Source organism: Gobio gobio (assembly GCF_949357685.1).
Source record: "Gobio gobio genome assembly, chromosome: 10".
Lineage (NCBI taxonomy): Eukaryota > Metazoa > Chordata > Actinopteri > Cypriniformes > Gobionidae > Gobio > Gobio gobio.
In genome coordinates, this window is record NC_137116.1 from 57,632,405 (window position 1) to 57,654,904 (window position 22,500).

At 42.5% G+C, this 22,500-nt stretch overlaps 1 protein-coding gene across 5 annotated transcripts in view; it reads left to right on the plus strand.

The window, feature by feature from the left end:
• The window catches only part of abtb1 (ankyrin repeat and BTB (POZ) domain containing 1), a 44,438-nt gene extending 22,724 nt beyond the window's left edge, over positions 1-21,714 (plus strand). For 2 of the 5 annotated variants that reach the window (XM_079826526.1, XM_079826525.1), the window contains exons 6-9: positions 12,546-12,644; positions 12,951-13,118; positions 15,441-15,641; positions 21,282-21,713. In XM_079826526.1, the coding sequence (XP_079682652.1) occupies positions 12,546-12,644; positions 12,951-13,118; positions 15,441-15,641; positions 21,282-21,488 (675 nt within the window). In that variant the 3' untranslated portion in view covers positions 21,489-21,713. Of the gene's footprint in view, positions 1-12,545; positions 12,645-12,950; positions 13,119-15,440; positions 15,642-21,281 lie in introns of all 5 variants that reach the window. The other 3 variants (XM_079826523.1, XM_079826522.1, XM_079826524.1) reach the window with 3 other exon arrangements.
• Positions 21,715-22,500: the final 786 nt, after the last annotated feature.

Genomic DNA, 22,500 nt, shown 5'->3' on the forward strand with positions numbered 1-22,500 from the left:
TTGCTATGGAGTGGCATGGCAGCATCCTATGATGATACTGCTTGTCAGTATGAATGATATAAACCAACCCCCATGTCTGTATGATGTTCTGATGCAGAGATATAGATCTTGGTAAACGGTTGCTAGGGTACTCTGTTTGGTTGCTATGGCGTGGCTTGGCAGCATCCAATGATGATACTCCAAAGGCTGCTTGTCAGTATGAATGATATAAACCAACCCCCATGCCTCTACGATGTTCCGAAGCAGAGATATATGTCTTGGTATACGGTTGCTAGGGTACTCTGTTTGGTTGCTAGGGGGGCTTGGCAGCATCCAATGATGATACTGCTTGTCTTAATGAATGATATAAACCTACCCCCATGTCTGTATGATGTTCTGAGGCTGAGATATATGTCTTGGTAAACGGTTGCTAGGGTACTCTTTTTGGTTGCTATGGAGTGGCATGGCAGCATCCAATGATGATACTGCTTGTCAGTATGAATGATATAAACCAACCCCCATGTCTGTATGATGTTCTGATGCAGAGATATAGATCTTGGTAAACGGTTGCTAGGGTACTCTGTTTGGTTGCTATGGCGTGGCTTGGCAGCATCCAATGATGATACTCCAAAGGCTGCTTGTCAGTATGAATGATATAAACCAACCCCCATGCCTCTATGATGTTCTGAGGCAGAGATATAGGTCTTGGTAAACGGTTGCTAGGCTGCTTGATAATGGTTGCTAGGGAGTGGCTAGGAAGTGTTGACGGTGATTTATGATTGGCTGTTGATGCCCCGAGTCAAACAAACCAACCCTCGTGTTTCTATGACACTTCTATCCAAAGATATCCCTTTGATCTCTTTCAATGGTAGTCTATGGGATCAGTTGCTAGGGAGCTCTAAATGGTTGCTAGGGCGTGGCTTCATAGGTTGACAATCATCCTGAGATAGTGATTGGCTGTCTGAGTAAATTGAGCCCACCCCCTTGTCTCTGAGACACTGTGAGCCAGAGCTGTGGTCAATACAAAATCCCTATAAAATTTCCTATAGTAAGAGAAACGCATGAGTTTAATGGGACGTCCCTCCCCATTATAAGTCAATGGGGAAATTTGAGGAAATTTGGGGAGCTCTAGCGCCCCAGGGGTACAACTTATACCCCATTGAGATGTGTCATCTTACAGGGCCTGTCAGCCTCTTCAAATGTGGTGACACACGAGTTTCTACGAAATCCTCGCTCAGAGTTATGACTCGTTAAAATTTTTCGCAATGTTAAGTCTATGGGATTTTTTTCGCTACTTTTTCGCCCCTGGGGCGAACACCGCACCCCCGACCCCTTAGAAAAGATATAGCACACCATTCCCGATTAAGCCGCACGTTTTGACACCTCATTCATGGGTCTGTGACAAAAACTGTGGGAGGAGTAGCGCGTCAAAATGTTGTCCGGAATAATAAGAATAAGAACTAGAATGTACATTTCCTGAAGAAAATGTGAGTGGTGCTTGCCGTGGCAAAAAAATCATCTCGGATGCTATGTTGTGTGTACTGGATTCTCACCCGAAACAAAAGAGGCCACCCCCAAGTCTATACGATGTTGTGGAGCTGAGATATGTCCTATTCATGTGTTTGTACGGTTGCTAGGGTACTCTACATGGTTGCTATGGAGTGGCTATACAATTTATGGGGTGACATTTAAAGACTATTTGCCAGTCTGAGTCAAAAGACCCAACCCCCATGCCTCTACGATGTTCTGATGCAGAGATATAGGTCCTTGTAAACGGTTGCTAGGGTACTCTGTTTGGTTGCTATGGAGGGGCTTGGCAGCATCCAATGATGATACTGCTTGTCTGTATGAATGATATAAACCAACCCCCATGTCTCTACGATGTTCTGAGGCAGAGATATAGGTCTTGGTAAACGGTTGCTAGGGTACTCTGTTTGGTTGCTATGGAGGGGTTTGGCAGCATCCAATGATGATACTGCTTGTCTGTATGAATGATATAAACCAACCCCCATGCCTCTATGATGTTCTGAAGCAGAGATATAGGTCTTGGTATACGGTTGCTAGGGTACTCTGTTTGGTTGCTAGGGGGGCTTGGCAGCATCCAATGATGATACTGCTTGTCTGTATGAATGATATAAACCAACCCCCATGTCTCTATGATGTTCTGAAGCAGAGATATAGGTCTGGGTATATGGTTGCTAGGGTACTCTGTTTGGTTGCTAAGGGGGCTTGGCAGCATCCAATGATGATACTGCTTGTCTGTATGAATGATATAAACCAACCCCCATGCCTCTATGATGTTCTGAAGCAGAGATATAGGTCTTGGTATACGGTTGATAGGGTACTCTGTTTGGTTGCTAGGGGGGCTTGGCAGCATCCAATGATGATACTGCTTGTCTGTATGAATGATATAAACCAACCCCCATGCCTCTATGATGTTCTGAAGCAGAGATATAGGTCTTGGTATACGGTTGCTAGGGTACTCTGTTTGGTTGCTAGGGGGGCTTGGCAGCATCCAATGATGATACTGCTTGTCTGTATGAATGATATAAACCAACCCTCATGTCTCTACGATGTTCCGAAGCAGAGATATAGGTCTTGGTATACGGTTGCTAGGGTACTCTGTTTGGTTGCTAGGGGGGCTTGGCAGCATCCAACGATGATACTGCTTGTCTGTATGAATGATATAAACAAACCCCCATGTCTCTATGATGTTCTGATGCAGAGATATAGGTCTTGGTATACGGTTGCTAGGGTACTCTGTTTGGTTGCTAGGGGGGCTTGGCAGCATCCAATGATGATACTGCTTGTCTGTATGAATGATATAAAGCAACCCCCATGCCTCTATGATGTTCTGATGCAGAGATATAGGTCTTGGTATACGGTTGCTAGGGTACTCTGTTTGGTTGCTAGGGGGGCTTGGCAGCATCCAATGATGATACTGCTTGTCTGTATGAATGATATAAACAAACCCCCATGTCTCTATGATGTTCTGATGCAGAGATATAGGTCTTGGTATACGGTTGCTAGGGTACTCTGTTTGGTTGCTAAGGGGGCTTGGCAGCATCCAATGATGATACTGCTTGTCTGTATGAATGATATAAACCAACCCCCATGCCTCTATGATGTTCTGAAGCAGAGATATAGGTCTTGGTATACGGTTGATAGGGTACTCTGTTTGGTTGCTAGGGGGGCTTGGCAGCATCCAATGATGATACTGCTTGTCTGTATGAATGATATAAACCAACCCCCATGCCTCTATGATGTTCTGAAGCAGAGATATAGGTCTTGGTATACGGTTGCTAGGGTACTCTGTTTGGTTGCTAGGGGGGCTTGGCAGCATCCAATGATGATACTGCTTGTCTGTATGAATGATATAAACCAACCCTCATGTCTCTACGATGTTCCGAAGCAGAGATATAGGTCTTGGTATACGGTTGCTAGGGTACTCTGTTTGGTTGCTAGGGGGGCTTGGCAGCATCCAACGATGATACTGCTTGTCTGTATGAATGATATAAACAAACCCCCATGTCTCTATGATGTTCTGATGCAGAGATATAGGTCTTGGTATACGGTTGCTAGGGTACTCTGTTTGGTTGCTAGGGGGGCTTGGCAGCATCCAACGATGATACTGCTTGTCTGTATGAATGATATAAACAAACCCCCATGTCTCTATGATGTTCTGAAGCAGAGATATAGGTCTTGGTATACGGTTGCTAGGGTACTCTGTTTGGTTGCTAGGGGGGCTTGGCAGCATCCAATGATGATACTGCTTGTCTGTATGAATGATATAAACCAACCCTCATGTCTCTACGATGTTCCGAAGCAGAGATATAGGTCTTGGTATACGGTTGCTAGGGTACTCTGTTTGGTTGCTAGGGGGGCTTGGCAGCATCCAACGATGATACTGCTTGTCTGTATGAATGATATAAACAAACCCCCATGTCTCTACGATGTTCTGATGCAGAGATATAGGTCTTGGTAAACGGTTGCTAGGGTACTCTTTTTGGTTGCTATGGAGTGGCTTGGCAGCATCCAATGATGATACTCCAAAGGCTGCTTGTCAGTATGAATGATATAAAGCAACCCCCATGCCTCTATGATGTTCTGAGGCAGAGATATTGGTGTTGGTAAACGGTTGCTAGGCTGCTTGATAATGGTTGCTAGGGCGTGGCTAGGAAGTGTTGAAGGTGATTTGTGATTGGCTGTTGATGCCCCGAGTCAAACAAACCCACCCTCGTAATTCTATGACACTTCTATCAAAAGATATCCCTTTGATCTCTTTCAATGGAAGTCTATGGGATCAGTTGCTAGGGAGCTCTAAATGGTTGCTAGGGCGTGGCTTCATAGGTTGACAATCATCCTGAGATAGTGATTGGCTGTCTGAGTAAATTGAGCCCACCCCCTTGTCTCTGAGACACTGTGAGCCAGAGCTATGGTCAATACAAAATCCCTATGCAATTTCCTATAGTAAGAGAAACGCATGAGTTTTATGGGACGTCCCTCCCCATTATAAGTCAATGGGGAAATTTGAGGAAATTTGGGCAGCTCTAGCGCCCCAGGGGTACAACTTATACCCCATTGAGATGTGTCATCTTACAGGGCCTGTCAGCCTCTTCAAATGTGGTGACACACAAGTTTCTCCGAAATCCTCGCTCGGAGCTATGAGGGGTCAAAGTTTCCGCAATGTTAAATCCCATTGACTTTTCGGCTACTTTTTCGCCCCTGGGGCGAACATCGCACCCCCGATCCCTTAGAAAAGATATAGCACACCATTCCCGTATAGGCCGGTCGATTTGACGCCTCATTCATGGGTCTGTGACAAAATTTGTGGGAGGAGTAGCGCGCCGAAAAAGTGTCCAGAAGAAGAAGAATAACTAGAATGTACATTTCCTGAAGAAAATGTGAGTGGTGCTTGCCGTGGCAAAATTCGCCACCCGGATAATGCAAAAAAGCCAAGAAACATGTCTGTAGGATGTTCTGGGGCTGAGATATAGGTCTTTGTAAACGGTTGCTAGGGTACTCTGTTTGGTTGCTATGGAGTGGCTTGGCAACATTCAATGATGATACTGCTTGTCAGTATGAATGATATAAACCAACCCCCATGTCTGTATGATATTGTGATGCAGAGATATAGGTCTTGGTAAACGGTTGCTAGGGAACTCTGTTTGGTTGCTATGGAGTGTTTTGGCAACATTCAATGATGATACTGCTTGTCAGTATGAATGATATAAACCAACCCCCATGTCTCTACGATGTTCTGAGGCAGAGATATAGGTCTTGGTAAACGGTTGCTAAGGTTTTCTGGGTGGTTGCTAGGGTGTTGGTAGGCGGTTGCTAGGGTGTTCTGGGTGGTTGCTAGGGTGTTGCTAGGCAGTTGCTATTGTGTTCTGGGTGATTGCTAGGTGGTTGCTAAGGTATTCTTGTTGGTTGCTAGGGCGTTGCTAGGCGGTTGCTAAGGTGTTCTGGGTGGTTGTTAGGGTGTTGCTAGGCAGTTGCTAAGGTATTTGGAGTGGTTGCTAGGGTGTTGCTAGGTGGTTGCTAAGGTATTCGGAGTGGTTGCTATGGTGTTGCTAGGCGGTTGCTAAGGTATTCTGGGTGGTTGCTAGGGCGTTGCTAGGCGGTTGCTAAGGTGTTCTGGGCGGTTGCTAGGCGGTTGCTAAGGTATTCTGGGTGGTTGCTAGGGCGTTGCTAGGCGGTTGCTAAGGTATTTTGGGTGGTTGCTAGGCGGTTGCTAGGGTGTTCTGGGTGGTTGCTAGGGCGTTGCTAGGCGGTTGCTAAGGTACTCGGAGTGGTTGCTAGGGTGTTGCTAGGGGGTTGCTATGGTATTCTGGGTGGTTGCTATGGTGTTGCTAGGCGGTTGCTAAGGTATTCTGGTTGGTTGCTAGGGCGTTGCTAGGCGGTTGCTAAGGTACTCGGAGTGGTTGCTAGGGTGTTGCTAGGTGGTTGCTATGGTATTCTGGGTGGTTGCTATGGTGTTGCTAGGCGGTTGCTAAGGTATTCTGGGTGGTTGCTAGGGCGTTGCTAGGCGGTTGCTAAGGTATTCTGGGTGGTTGCTAGGGCGTTGCTAGGCGGTTGCTAAGGTGTTCTGGGCGGTTGCTAGGCGGTTGCTAAGGTATTCTCGGTGGTTGCTAGGGCGTTGCTAGGCGGTTGCTAAGGTATTCTGGGTGGTTGCTAGGGCGTTGCTAGGCGGTTGCTAAGGTACTCGGAGTGGTTGCTAGGGTGTTGCTAGGTGGTTGCTATGGTATTCTGGGTGGTTGCTATGGTGTTGCTAGGTGGTTGCTATGGTATTCTGGGTGGTTGCTATGGTGTTGCTAGGCGGTTGCTAAGGTATTCTGGGTGGTTGCTAGGGCGTTGCTAGGCGGTTGCTAAGGTATTCTGGGTGGTTGCTATGGTGTTGCTAGGCGGTTGCTAAGGTATTCTGGGTGGTTGCTAGGGCGTTGCTAGGCAGTTGCTAAGGTGTTCTGGGCGGTTGCTAGGCGGTTGCTAAGGTATTCTGGGTGGTTGTTAGGGCGTTGCTAGGCGGTTGCTAAGGTGTTCTGGGCGGTTGCTAGGCATTGTTAAGGTATTGTGGGTGGTTGCTATGTTGTTGTTAGACAGTTGTCAATTGTCACAAATGGTTACTATGGAGTTTTTATAGAGTTGTTAGCATGTTCTCAGCCTGATTTAGCTGTTAGCTAATCATTATTAGCATGTAGCTATTCACTGTTAGCATGTGTAGCATGTTGAAAGTCCAGTTTGCTAGCATGAGCCAAAAGACCCAACCCCCATGTCTGTACGATGTTCTGATGCAGAGATATAGGTCTTGGTAAACGGTTGCTAGGGTACTCTGTTTGGTTGCTATGGAGTGGCTTGGCAGCTGCCAATGATGATACTGCTTGTCAGTATGAATGATATAAACCAACCCCCATGTCTCTATGATGATCTGATACAGAGATATAGGTCTTGGTAAACGGTTGCTAGGGTACTCTGTTTGGTTGCTATGGAGTGGCGTGGCAGCTGCCAATGATGATACTCCAAAGTGTACTTGTCAGTAAAAATGATATAAAACAACCCCCATGCCTCTATGTTGTTCTGATGCAGAGATATAGGTGTTGCTAAACGGTTGCTAGGCTGCTTGATAATGGTTGCTAGGGCGTGGCTAGGAAGTGTTGAAGGTGACTTGTGATTGGCTGTTTATGCCCCGAGTCAAACAAACCCACCCTCGTGTTTCTATGACACTTCTATCAAAAGATATCCCTTTGATCTCTTTCAATGGAAGTCTATGGGATCAGTTGCTAGGGAGCTCTAAATGGTTGCTAGGGCGTGGCTTCATAGGTTGACAATCATCGTGAGATAGTGATTGGCTGTCTGAGTAAATTGAGCCCACCCCCTTGTCTCTGAGACACTGTGAGCCAGAGCTGTGGTCAATACAAAATCCCTATGCAATTTCCTATTGTAAGAGAAACGCATGAGTTTTATGGGACGTCCCTCCCCATTATAAGTCAATGGGGAAATTTGAGGAAATTTGGGGAGCTCTAGCGCCCCAGGGGTACAACTTATACCCCATTGAGATGTGTCATCTTACAGGGCCTGTCAGCCTCTTCAAATGTGGTGACACACGAGTTTCTACGAAATCCTCGCTCAGAGTTATGACTCGTTAAAATTCGTCGCAATGTTAAGTCAATGGGATTTTTCGGCTACTTTTTCGCCCCTGGGGCGAACACCGTACCCCCGATCCCTTAGAAAAGATATAGCACACCATTCCCGTATAGGCCGGTCGATTTGACGCCTCATTCATGGGTCTGTGACAAAAAATGTGGGAGGAGAAGCGCGCCAAAAAAGTGTCCAGAAGTAAGAATAATAATAAGCCGATCCTGGGTTACATAGTATATATACGCCTTGCTAAACAAGCTCCACGAATATTAATAAGTATGGAGAATAACAATATTGATGCCTTGCTTCGCAAGGCCCACTAATAAGTGTGTTTGAGAGTGATGGTGATGCCTTGCTGCGCAAGGCATCACTAAAAAGCGTTCTGAGGCAAGATAGTAATAGTGATGCCTTGCTACGCAAGCACCACTAATAAACCGAGATATTAATATTTATGGCTTGCTACGCAAGCACCATTAATAATAAAAATATGGAGAATAACAATATTGATGCATTGCTTCACAAGCAACACTAATATGTATGTTTGAGAGTGATGGCTTCGCAAGGCATCACTAAAACCGTTTTCGGGCTAGATAGTAATAGTGATGCCTTGCTTGCAAGCACCACTAATTACATGCAACTAACCCTATATTAAGTACATGTAGTTGATTAATATTACTCAGTACTTAAATGTATAATTACACTGTAACAGGGACACATTCAAATCTGTTTATTTTAACCCTCTGGTGCTCTTTGGTCATTTCTGACCGGAACATTTTCTGTTTTGAAATGTTAAAAATCACAGCTTCATCAGAATGATATGAAACTTGGTGACTTTTCTAGCATTAGGGATGTAAACACACACAAAAACTGGGGTCATGATTCGAGCATGCTAATTGGTCGTAAAAAAAAGAAAAGTAGCGTTCATTGTCTTCGGTCATAAATGACCGACCATAGGAAATTAATGGGAAATCGGCAAAAACACAAAAATTCACAAAATATTTGTGTGTATAGTCTACAAATCGGCCACAATGCTGAAAAAAGTAGTAACAGCAGTAAAGGGGTGACACACTAAAACATCAAGAGTGTGATATTGACACATCCACACACACACACACACACATGTTTGTTTTTGTGAAATGTGAGGACATTCCATAGGCGTAATGGTTTTTATACCGTACAAACCGTATTTTCTATCCCCTTACACTGCCCCTAAACCTACCCATCACACACACACACACACACACACACACACACACACACACACACACACACACACACACACACACACACACACACACACACACACACACACACATGTTTGTTTTTGTGAAATGTGAGGACATTCCATAGGCGTAATGGTTTTTATACCGTACAAACCGTATTTTCTATCCCCTTACACTGCCCCTAAACCTACCCATCACACACACACACACACACACACACACACACACACACACACACACACACACACACACACACACACACACACACACACACACACACACACACACACACACACACACACTGCCCCTGCCCCTAAAACTAGCCCTCACAGGAGACTGTGCAGTTCACTTTCTGTGAAAAAAAACTTGTTCTGTGTGATTTATAAGCATTTTTAAAAGTGAGGACATGGGGAACGTCCTCATATTTCACCCTCTTTTTGTAATACCCATGTCATTATACACATTTGTGTCCTGATATTTCACAAAAACATGCCCACACACACACACACACACACCTATGAAAAACTGAACCTATGAACCACATTTGACATTTTTAAATCACAGCTTCATCAGAATGATATGACACTTGGTGACCTTTCTAGCATTAGGGATGTAAACAGACAAAAAAAATTGAGGGCATAATCCGAGCATGCTAATTGGTCGTAAAAAAAAATACTCCCACTTGTGTTCTTCGGTCAAAAATGACACCATAGGAAATGAATCGGAAATCTGCAAAAACACAAATTCACAGAAAAAAAATCTATATTTCTAACACAAAAAAAAAATATCTAAAACTTTATTATAAATAGTCTTTGAGATTTTTTTTAAATATATATTCAATAAATTCAATAAAATTCAAAAATTCCATCTAAAAAAAAAAAAAATCATTAAATGTGTTCAAAACAGAACTAGTGAATCCGCAAGCCTCTCCATAGAGTCCTCTAGTGGTTACACACATGGTTGCAGGATTTCTGAAATAATTCCAAAAGAGGGGCTAATCTGCCTTCAAAAATTGTTTTATTTTGAAGGCCTAGCCTCTATTTTAACCTGAAATACTGCAATAAGTAAAAAAAACATTTTTGTATAATTTTCAATGGCAAAAATAGACCATAATTATTGCATAAATATTAAAAAATACCATCAAATCATCTCAAAATACAAAATTAAAAAGAAAAAATATTTTTGAAGAAAAATATATTGCACTGGTTTTACTGGGATGGAGGAAGTTTAATTTTTAGGTGTCCGGTCACTTATGAGCGGGAAGATGACCAATGCAAGCCCTAAAGGAAGAGCACCAGAGGGTTAAGGTGTCATTGTTACAGTGTAATTATACATTTAAGTACTGAGTAATATTAATTAACTACACATACTTACTTGGGATGCACCGAATCCAGGATTCGGGTTTGGATTCGGCCGAAAATATTGGTTTTTTTGACGGGGTCAAAAACGGGTTCGAATTTTTTTCCACCGAACTCTAGACTCGAACTACACGCGGATCGCTGGTCGACCGTAATGACGGCATCTTTGATTATGGGAAGGGTTTATTAGCTGGACCGTTCGACTGCAGTCGCTGTGAGAAAGTGAAAATGGAACTTGTGAACAGAAAACGTGTTGTTTGGCCGTACTTTCAGTCAAAAGAAGGCGATTAAAGTCGAGCTACATGTTCAATTTGCAATGTCGATTTGTCTCGTGGTGGCAAGGACCCTAAACAACAGCCGCTGGTAAAACATTTGCGTCAGAAACATCTGAGAGAATACGAGTTGAGCTTGAGGGAATCCACAGACCGCAGCCAATGCAGCAACTTCAGCTACGGCTAAGGAAGGACCGTCATCCTGGCATAATGCTGCCTGTTCTTAATTAAAATTAAATTAAATTATAAATACACTGCTGTAGAGATGCTCATTCGGTTAATTTCCCCAACGGCGACCGCTGCTCATTATCCGATTATTAACCGTTAACTGATTAGATTATAATACTGAATTGGCATTAAATAAAAAAACGATTGACGAGTGTGTGACCCGTTAAAAATACACTTTTATCATGGGTTTATTTTACAGTGCAAACATCAGCATACAGATCAGATAAAATATAAATAAAAAGAGCAAAATAAATAGGCCTACACTAAATATTTTTCACTTGAATAATCACAAAATTAAGATGACAAAACAAAACCTATCGGTAAGCCCCGCCCCCCCTTAGTTACTGTTGCTAACTCGGACAAACAAACGGAGTTGCTATATCTTACAATGACAGCTGTCAGTGTGAAAACCTTATCCAGAGATGTGTTTGGACACAGAATGTAGCGAATATCCCGTCTGAATGATGGCCAGACTTTACTGATGGTTTATCAAGTTTATTGCATCGTTATTCACTCCAAAAAATCATCGTAAGAGCTGAACAAACAAAGCATAAGAAGTGCGCATTAACGTCTCATTCACAATCTCTCTCCGTTGCATTACCATTAACACACACAGCAAATTACACAAAAACACTCACAGTAAACAAACATATACACTGAGCTTATGCCTTTTCAGGGGTGCAGTTAATAACTGGTAAACTTTGTATCTGCAAAACAACTCCAATAAACTGCGATCGAGCTCTTCCTTTTGTTACCCGGAGACTATAATGCCCATCAAAATAGGAGATAATGTAGACCTTAAACATATCTTAAATTACATTAATTTACATATAACCAGTTTAATATGGAGAGGCACTGAAATTTGTTTTTGACCTACAGTGTTAACTTGCATGACGTGAGAACAGTTAGTTATTTCGGTTTGTATGTCAGCAGGGACTTTAATCGTAACTTAACGAGAGTTTGACGAACAGAAACTCCTCTCAGGATCGCTGGAGTCAGTGTTACAGGACCTCAGGGAAGACATTTGAGCATTTCTGTAGCATAAACACCATCAAACCGACGAGAGCTTCGGATTGTCCGATGTTTCTCTATGACGCTGAAACCTAAAGATGTCCGAGTTCTGGTCCCAGCGCAACTGATACTCAACTGCTATTGGCTCATCTGCGTTCGAGGGGAGGGGCTTACAGATAGGTAAATTCTTCTATAAACCATCAGGAAACAGCGGCGAGAAGAACATGCGTGACAATGTTTACTTTAGTCAACTTGACCAAAAGCACACTACGAGAAGCTTTAAAGCAGGCTTCAGATGCACTGATGCTCCAGGAATACAGAGATAACTCCTGTAGAGCGGCCAGCCTCAGGAAGAGCCTTCATCTGCTTTCCACCAGTCTAGAGCTTGAGCGGCTGATGTATTTAATACTTAAAGGGATGGTTCACCCAAAAATCTTCATTTACGCACCCTCAAGTTGTTTCAAACCTGTATGAGTTTCTTTGTTCTGCTGAACACTAAAGAAGATATTTTGAAGAATGTTTGTAACCTGCCATAGTAGGGGAAAAAATACTATGGTAGTCAATAGTTGCTCTATCCGCTTATTTCTCTGGATTTATTCTTGGAAACATTTGGGATAAGTACACAAGTCAACAAAATATATAACATTGTTCTGGTGGTTTTTGGATATTTTAATCTAAAAATCTTTCATACTGTGCCTTTAAGTCAACCACTCATGTTTAATAAAAAAGTAAAATGTTCACATATGAACAGTTATTGTTTATTTCTATAGACTGCTTGCAGTGATATTTAGTTTTGTGACATTCATCATTGAGTAAAACGGCTGCTGTTTGATTTTTAGGTTGGATATGGCCAGCTTCCTTTCGATCTCACCGACAGCTTTCCGAGTTATCCTGATATCTGTTTCCGGGTGGAGGGCTATGACTTCCTGTGTCATAAGGTCAGTGTTTTTGGTAATACTAATAATCATAGTCCTTGGTTGTTGTATTTGGGACGGCATTAGTGGCTTCCCAAATGCAAATGAAGACATCAGGCGAATGTCCGTCTTTGGTGATATTTAGAATTACTTAGAATCGATTATTAGAATAGCAGTTGTGCTTTAAATATTCAGTTTAAAAAAGGCGTGTGTGTGTGTGTGTGTGTGTGTGTGTGTGTGTGTGTGTGTGTGTGTGTGTGTGTGTGTGTGTGTGTGTGTGTGTGTGTGTGTGTGTGTGTGTGTGTGTGTGTGTGGTGTGTGTGTTCACAGGCGTTTTTCTGTGGTCGCAGTGATTATTTTAAAGCCCTGTTGGAGGATCATTTCAGCGAGGGTGAAACTCTCCAGGCTCATCCCAGTATTCCCGTCATCACCCTTCATGATGTGTCTCACGATCTGTTTACCAGATTCCTTTACTACATCTACAGTGACAACACTCAGGTACACACAAACACATGGACAAACCACATTACAGACAAGACACGTCTGAAGAGATGCTGAAACTTCACTCTCTATTAACCCAACACTTCCAAATACAAGTTTAGTGTAGTTCTAGCATAACACAAACTGAAAATCATTAGTGTTGTTATTGTTAGCTAAAACAAATAAAATGGCAAAGTCATTTTGATGTGCCACACTTCCTGTTGCCAGCAGGTAATGGAATATTTTCATGTAGATGTGTTCAGGACTATTATCAAACATGTGAAGTTGATTGGACATTGTAAATTGAACATGTTCCTAATAATCCTTTAGGTGAGAGTATATGGATGCTTACATTTAAACGTCACCTCCGGACAATGGCCTGTTTGTTTTTTATACAGTCTTGTAAATGTGGTTTACTTGCATCGCCAAGTTATTGATTTGCATGTAAATCATGTTATTTCAATAAACGGATTATTTTGCATGTAAATAAATAATCTTGACACTTTATAGGGGCATATTCTGTACTTTCTCGCTTTACAAAGTTAGGTTAAAGAGAGAGAGAGAAAATACTGACAAATAACAAACATCTATAACAAAGTACGATTCACAGACCAACAGCTCAGGAGTAATATTCACTTTTTTAAGAGGTTTTTAAAAGAAAGAAAGAAGGGAGGATGCTTAACGGATGTCTTGAGGTAGAGCATTACACAACCTGCGAGACATAACACTACAAGACCTGGAGTCATTAACAATCCCACACTAGAAGATCTTCAGGCATAAGGTTGAAGTAATTCAGATTAATATGAAAGAGGTTATGAAGAGTTTTGTAAGTGAGGGTTAGTACCTTGAAGATTATATGTAAGGAAAGAGGGAGTATTGCACATATTGTAGTCTTTTGAGGCCATAAATGCGTGAGTTACAGTAATCAAGAGATGTCGAGATGTGACAAAGGCATGTATAACAGTTCCCTCACTGCACATCTGCTGACTAGAAGATCGAATCTGAGAGATATGACACATGTGGAGCTGTCTTTACCACCTTACCAATGTCATCATTCAATGAAAGAGTGCAATCGAGAAGGACACCAAGATTTCAAACTGCCTAGAGGGCATCAACAACAGAACCAATCAGTATTACCTCCATTTAAAGGGATAGTTCACCCAAAAACGAAAATTTGATGTGTATCTGCTTACCCCCAGGGCATCCAAGATGTTGGTGTCTTTGTTTCTTCAGTAGAACACAAATGAAGATTTTTAACTCCAATTCTGTTAGAGTAAAAAAACATGCACAGACAACTTCAAATTAAACCCCTGCGGCTCGTGATGACACATTGATGTCTTAAGACACAAAACGATCGGTTTCTGAGAGAAACGAACGGTATTTATGCTATTATTTCACCTCATATCAGACGAATGTCATCAGCTCTCCAGACCGCCATAACTTCCTGTGAGTAAGGTCAAAATACCAGCGCGGTCATAGAAATATATACGTAGATGCCTCATTAGAGCCTGCGCAGATCGGTTGAATGAGGATTCTACGTATATATTTCTATGTATAATAGTATTGGATTAATAGTTGTTCCGTTTAAAAGTCCATAAAAAGTGCATCTATCCATCATATAACTGCTCCAGCGGCTCTGGGGTGTTAATAAAGGCCTTCTGAAGCGAATCAATGCGTTTGTGTAAGAAAAATATCCATATTCAAAACTTTATCAAGTAAACTTTCGGCCTCCGCCTTCTGTGTAAAAGTGTTGAATGTTGAAAGTGAAACTCCAGATGTGTGTGTGTCGTCATGACGAGCGGAGCTGAGCGTTAGTCTTTCCATCCGCAGGGGAACTTTACACACTTTCTCCAGAAACTGAACAGGGAAGGCGGAGGCCGAAAGTTTACTTGATAAAGTTTTAAATATGGATATTTTTCTTACACAAACGCATCGATTCGCTTCAGAAGGCCTTTATTAACACCCCAGAGCCGCTGGAGCAGTTATATGATGGATAGATGCACTTTTATGGACTTCAAAAACAGAGCAACTATTACTGCTATTCTAAAGCTTGGATTAGCCTGGACTTGTGTAATATAACTCAGATTATATTCATCTGAGAGAAGAATGTCACACACACCTCAGATGACTTGAGGGTGAGGAAATCATGGGCTAATGTTCATTTTTGGGTGAACTATCCCTTTAAGTTCCTTGTTGTTCTCACTCTTTCACGTTAAACCATCATAATATCCCCCGGTAGTTTTATTAAGTCGTTTTAAGTCGTCATATCATTTAGCTGCAGTCTAATAATAATGCCTGGCAGTGTTGTGTCCGATAGTGAAGCCTGTGGTTGTTTTGCAGCTGTCTCAGGAGAACGTGTATGAGGTTCTGTGTGTGGCTGATATGTACCTGCTGCCGGGCCTGAAGCGTCTGTGTGGCAGAACCCTGGCGGCGCTGCTCAATGAGGAGAACGTGCTGCACATGTGGAGGACGGCCCAACTCTTCCGGCTCTCGCGGCTGGAGGACCAGTGCACAGAACACATGGCCAAGATCATAGAGCGGGTCTGTGCTTTATAACACTCAGAACCAGTGCACAGAACACATGGCCAAGATCATAGAGCGGGTCTGTGCTTTATAACACTCAGAACCAGTGCACAGAACACATGGCCAAGATCATAGAGCGGGTCTGAGCTTTAGTACACTCAGAACCAGTGCACAGAACACATGGCCAAGATCATAGAGCGGGTCTGTGCTTTCATACACTCAGAACCAGTGCACAGAACACATGGCCAAGATCATAGAGCGGGTCTGAGCTTTCATACACTCAGAACCAGTGCACAGAACACATGGCCAAGATCATAGAGCGGGTCTGAGCTTTAGTACACTCAGAACCAGTGCACAGAACACATGGCCAAGATCATAGAGCGGGTCTGAGCTTTCATACACTCAGAACCAGTGCACAGAACACATGGCCAAGATCATAGAGCGGGTCTGTGCTTTCATACACTCAGAACCAGTGCACAGAACACATGGCCAAGATCATAGAGCGGGTCTGAGCTTTCATACACTCAGAACCAGTGCACAGAACACATGGCCAAGATCATAGAGCGGGTCTGAGCTTTATAACACTCAGAACCAGTGCACAGAACACATGGCCAAGATCATAGAGCGGGTCTGTGCTTTCATACACTCAGAACCAGTGCACAGAACACATGGCCAAGATCATAGAGCGGGTCTGAGCTTTATAACACTCAGAACCAGTGCACAGAACACATGGCCAAGATCATAGAGCGGGTCTGTGCTTTCATACACTCAGAACCAGTGCACAGAACACATGGCCAAGATCATAGAGCGGGTCTGAGCTTTCATACACTCAGAACCAGTGCACAGAACACATGGCCAAGATCATAGAGCGGGTCTGTGCTTTCATACACTCAGAACCAGTGCACAGAACACATGGCCAAGATCATAGAGCGGGTCTGTGCTTTCATACACTCAGAACCAGTGCACAGAACACATGGCCAAGATCATAGAGCGGGTCTGTGCTTTCATACACTCAGAACCAGTGCACAGAACACATGGCCAAGATCATAGAGCGGGTCTGTGCTTTCATACACTCAGAACCAGTGCACAGAACACATGGCCAAGATCATAGAGCGGGTCTGAGCTTTCATACACTCAGAACCAGTGCACAGAACACATGGCCAAGATCATAGAGCGGGTCTGAGCTTTCATACACTCAGAACCAGTGCACAGAACACATGGCCAAGATCATAGAGCGGGTCTGAGCTTTATTACACTCAGAACCAGTGCACAGAACACATGGCCAAGATCATAGAGCGGGTCTGAGCTTTATAACACTCAGAACCAGTGCACAGAACACATGGCCAAGATCATAGAGCGGGTCTGAGCTTTAGTACACTCAGAACCAGTGCACAGAACACATGGCCAAGATCATAGAGCGGGTCTGTGCTTTCATACACTCAGAACCAGTGCACAGAACACATGGCCAAGATCATAGAGCGGGTCTGAGCTTTAGTACACTCAGAACCAGTGCACAGAACACATGGCCAAGATCATAGAGCGGGTCTGAGCTTTCATACACTCAGAACCAGTGCACACAACACATGGCCAAGATCATAGAGCGGGTCTGAGCTTTAGTACACTCAGAACCAGTGCACAGAACACATGGCCAAGATCATAGAGCGGGTCTGAGCTTTCTTACACTCAGAACCAGTGCACAGAACACATGGCCAAGATCATAGAGCGGGTCTGAGCTTTAGTACACTCAGAACCAGTGCACAGAACACATGGCCAAGATCATAGAGCGGGTCTGTGCTTTCATACACTCAGAACCAGTGCACAGAACACATGGCCAAGATCATAGAGCGGGTCTGAGCTTTAGTACACTCAGAACCAGTGCACAGAACACATGGCCAAGATCATAGAGCGGGTCTGAGCTTTCTTACACTCAGAACCAGTGCACAGAACACATGGCCAAGATCATAGAGCGGGTCTGAGCTTTAGTACACTCAGAACCAGTGCACAGAACACATGGCCAAGATCATAGAGCGGGTCTGTGCTTTCATACACTCAGAACCAGTGCACAGAACACATGGCCAAGATCATAGAGCGGGTCTGAGCTTTCTTACACTCAGAACCAGTGCACAGAACACATGGCCAAGATCATAGAGCGGGTCTGTGCTTTAGTACACTCAGAACCAGTGCACAGAACACATGGCCAAGATCATAGAGCGGGTCTGAGCTTTAGTACACTCAGAACCAGTGCACAGAACACATGGCCAAGATCATAGAGCGGGTCTGTGCTTTCTTACACTCAGAACCAGTGCACAGAACACATGGCCAAGATCATAGAGCGGGTCTGAGCTTTATTACACTCAGAACCAGTGCACAGAACACATGGCCAAGATCATAGAGCGGGTCTGTGCTTTAGTACACTCAGAACCAGTGCACAGAACACATGGCCAAGATCATAGAGCGGGTCTGAGCTTTAGTACACTCAGAACCAGTGCACAGAACACATGGCCAAGATCATAGAGCGGGTCTGAGCTTTAGTACACTCAGAACCAGTGCACAGAACACATGGCCAAGATCATAGAGCGGGTCTGAGCTTTCTTACACTCAGAACCAGTGCACAGAACACATGGCCAAGATCATAGAGCGGGTCTGAGCTTTAGTACACTCAGAACCAGTGCACAGAACACATGGCCAAGATCATAGAGCGGGTCTGAGCTTTCTTACACTCAGAACCAGTGCACAGAACACATGGCCAAGATCATAGAGCGGGTCTGAGCTTTAGTACACTCAGAACCAGTGCACAGAACACATGGCCAAGATCATAGAGCGGGTCTGAGCTTTCTTACACTCAGAACCAGTGCACAGAACACATGGCCAAGATCATAGAGCGGGTCTGTGCTTTCTTACACTCAGAACCAGTGCACAGAACACATGGCCAAGATCATAGAGCGGGTCTGTGCTTTATTACACTCAGAACCAGTGCACAGAACACATGGCCAAGATCATAGAGCGGGTCTGAGCTTTATTACACTCAGAACCAGTGCACAGAACACATGGCCAAGATCATAGAGCGGGTCTGAGCTTTAGTACACTCAGAACCAGTGCACAGAACACATGGCCAAGATCATAGAGCGGGTCTGTGCTTTCATACACTCAGAACCAGTGCACAGAACACATGGCCAAGATCATAGAGCGGGTCTGTGCTTTCATACACTCAGAACCAGTGCACAGAACACATGGCCAAGATCATAGAGCGGGTCTGTGCTTTAGTACACTCAGAATCAGTGCACAGAACACATGGCCAAGATCATAGAGCGGGTCTGAGCTTTAGTACACTCAGAACCAGTGCACAGAACACATGGCCAAGATCATAGAGCGGGTCTGTGCTTTCTTACACTCAGAACCAGTGCACAGAACACATGGCCAAGATCATAGAGCGGGTCTGTGCTTTATTACACTCAGAACCAGTGCACAGAACACATGGCCAAGATCATAGAGCGGGTCTGAGCTTTATTACACTCAGAACCAGTGCACAGAACACATGGCCAAGATCATAGAGCGGGTCTGAGCTTTCATACACTCAGAACCAGTGCACAGAACACATGGCCAAGATCATAGAGCGGGTCTGAGCTTTCATACACTCAGAACCAGTGCACAGAACACATGGCCATGATCATAGAGCGGGTCTGTGCTTTAGTACACTCAGAACCAGTGCACAGAACACATGGCCAAGATCATAGAGCGGGTCTGTGCTTTCATACACTCAGAACCAGTGCACAGAACACATGGCCAAGATCATAGAGCGGGTCTGAGCTTTCATACACTCAGAACCAGTGCACAGAACACATGGCCAAGATCATAGAGCGGGTCTGAGCTTTCATACACTCAGAACCAGTGCACAGAACACATGGCCATGATCATAGAGCGGGTCTGAGCTTTCTTACACTCAGAACCAGTGCACAGAACACATGGCCAAGATCATAGAGCGGGTCTGAGCTTTAGTACACTCAGAACCAGTGCACAGAACACATGGCCATGATCATAGAGCGGGTCTGAGCTTTCTTACACTCAGAACCAGTGCACAGAACACATGGCCAAGATCATAGAGCGGGTCTGTGCTTTCATACACTCAGAACCAGTGCACAGAACACATGGCCATGATCATAGAGCGGGTCTGAGCTTTCTTACACTCAGAACCAGTGTGCCTGCTGTTATTGTGGCCCGCTCATCCATTTCAATATTAATATTAGGGCTGTCAAAAGATTAATCGCGATTAATCGCATCCAAAATAAAAGTTTGTGTTTACATAATATATGTGTGTGTACTCTGTTCATTATTATTTATATATAAATACACACACAAGCATGTATATATTTAAGAAAAAAATAAAAAAAAATTATATTTATATATATTATAGATTATATAAATTTATATACATGCAAATATTTCTTAAATATATACATGAATGTGTGTGTATTGATATATAAATAATAATTAACAGAGTACACACACATATATTATGTAAACACAAACTTTTATTTTGGATGCGATTAATCTGTTAACAGCCCTAATATTAATATAAAATAAATGATATAATATAAAATATTTTATTTGTTATAAATATACATGTAAGTATATAATATACATATATAACAATGAATGATTTAATATATAAATAATATTTGATTTTATATAAAATATAAATGTATGTTTATATAATATAAATGTTATTTCATATAAAATATACATTAAATATAACTTTAAAAAATATTTTTAAATATAATAATAAATTATATAATATAAAATAATATTTTATTTTATATAAATAAATTTTTTTATAAAAATAAAAATATTTTGTAATGTTATTATAAAATATTTTAAAATTATAATTTGTTATAAATACACATTTATATAATATAATTATATTACAATTCATTATTTAATATAGAAATAATATTTAGCTTTATATAAAAATATACATGTATATTTATATAATATAAATGTGTTTGTAATATAAATATAAAAATACATTTTGATATAATATATTTTATATAAAATAAAATTTTATTTAACAACAAATTAGCATGTATATAATATAAAGATAATACAAATATGTTATTACATATAAAATATGCATTTAATATAAAAATAAATGAATATACAAGTGATATTTAATTTTTATAAATATGCATTTGTAATTATGATATAAAGATATACAATTATATACTGCATATTTATGTAATTATACATTTATATTAATCTATATTATTTATATATATATATATATATATATATATATACAAATAAATATTATATATACATTTATATTATTTTTGTATATAAAAATGAATAATTGAATAAAAATTTTTTTTACTTTACATAAATATAAATGATTCATAAAAAAATAAGTGTAACAGCCCCACCTGATGGGAGAAAATGAAGTTCTGGCCTGATTATTCAGTTTACTGTGAGAAATGTCACATTGCATAATTTAAATGTGTTATTAAAGTCGTGTTTTAACTTTATTTTCAAAATTAATTAATCCTGATGACAAAATTACTCATTAATATTCAAGATTCAGTGTCTTAGAACCGTTATTATTAAACATGTGCGTATGCATTTTGTGGGAGATGTTGCTCAGAGAGGAAGTCATGTTTGTTTCAGCTGGTGGAAAGGCCAGAGTTTGCCGATATGATCAGAGAGGATGCTGGGAATGTGGCCGCCCGGCAGGAAACCGACTCCATCCCTCTGGTGGACGAGATCCGCTTCCACATCGCCAGTGACGTGCAGACCTACAGCGAAATCGAGGAAGCCAATCAGAAGCTCAGCGCCCTGGAGCTCCTGCTGGCCAGCATCGGCCTGGAGTGCTGAAGAAGCCCTGAGGTCGGAACAGAGGATTCTGGGAAACCCTGAGGTCGGAACAGAGGATTCTGGGAAACCCTGAGGTCGGAACAGAGGATTCTGGGAAACCCTGAGGTCGGAACAGAGGATTCTGGGAAACCCTGAGGTCGGAACAGAGGATTCTGGGAAACCCTGAGGTCGGAACAGAGGATTCTGGGGGATTTATCAAACGCTTTACATGCACTAATCATCTGTAGCAAGCTAGCACACATTAGCAGTAATAAACGTATATGGTTGGTTCAAGCCAAAATATGGACACTCTTCCAGATACATCATGTTCCAGATGTAGCAGAATATTCACAGGACACGTGTGTGTGTGCGTGAGTGTGTGTGCGTGAGTGTAAGAGTGAGAGTGTGTGTGTGTGTGTGTGTGTGTGTGTGTGTGTGTGTGTGTGTGTGTGTGTGTGTGTGTGTGTGTGTGTGTGTGTGTGTGTGTGTGTGTGTGTGTGTGTGTGTGTGTGTGTGTGTGTGTGTGAGAGTGAGAGTGAGAGTGAGTGAGTGTAAGAGTGTGTGAGTGAGAGTGAGTGTGAGAGAGTGAGAGTGTGAGTGAGAGTGAGTGTAAGAGTGTGAGAGTGTGAGTTTGAGAGTGAGTGTGAGTGTGAGAGTGAGAGTGAGTGTGTGAGAGTGAGTGAGTGTGTGTGTGAGAGTGAGTGTGTGTGAGTGTAAGATTGAGAGTGTGTGAGTGTAAGAGTGTGAGTGTGTAAGAGTGAGAGTGTGTGAGAGTGTGAGTGTGTGAGAGTGAGAGTGTAAGAGTGAGAGTGTGAGTGTAAGAGTGTGAGTGTAAGAGTGTGAGTTTGAGTTTGAGAGTGAGTGTGATTGTGTGTGTGAGTGTAAGAGTGAGAGTGTGTAAGAGTGAGAGTGTGAGTGTGTCTGTGTGTGTGAGTGTAAGAGTGAGAGTGTGTGAGTGTAAGAGTGAGAGTGTGAGAGAGTGAGTGTGTGAGAGAGTGTGTGTGTGTGTGTGTGTGTGAGTGAGAGTGAGTGT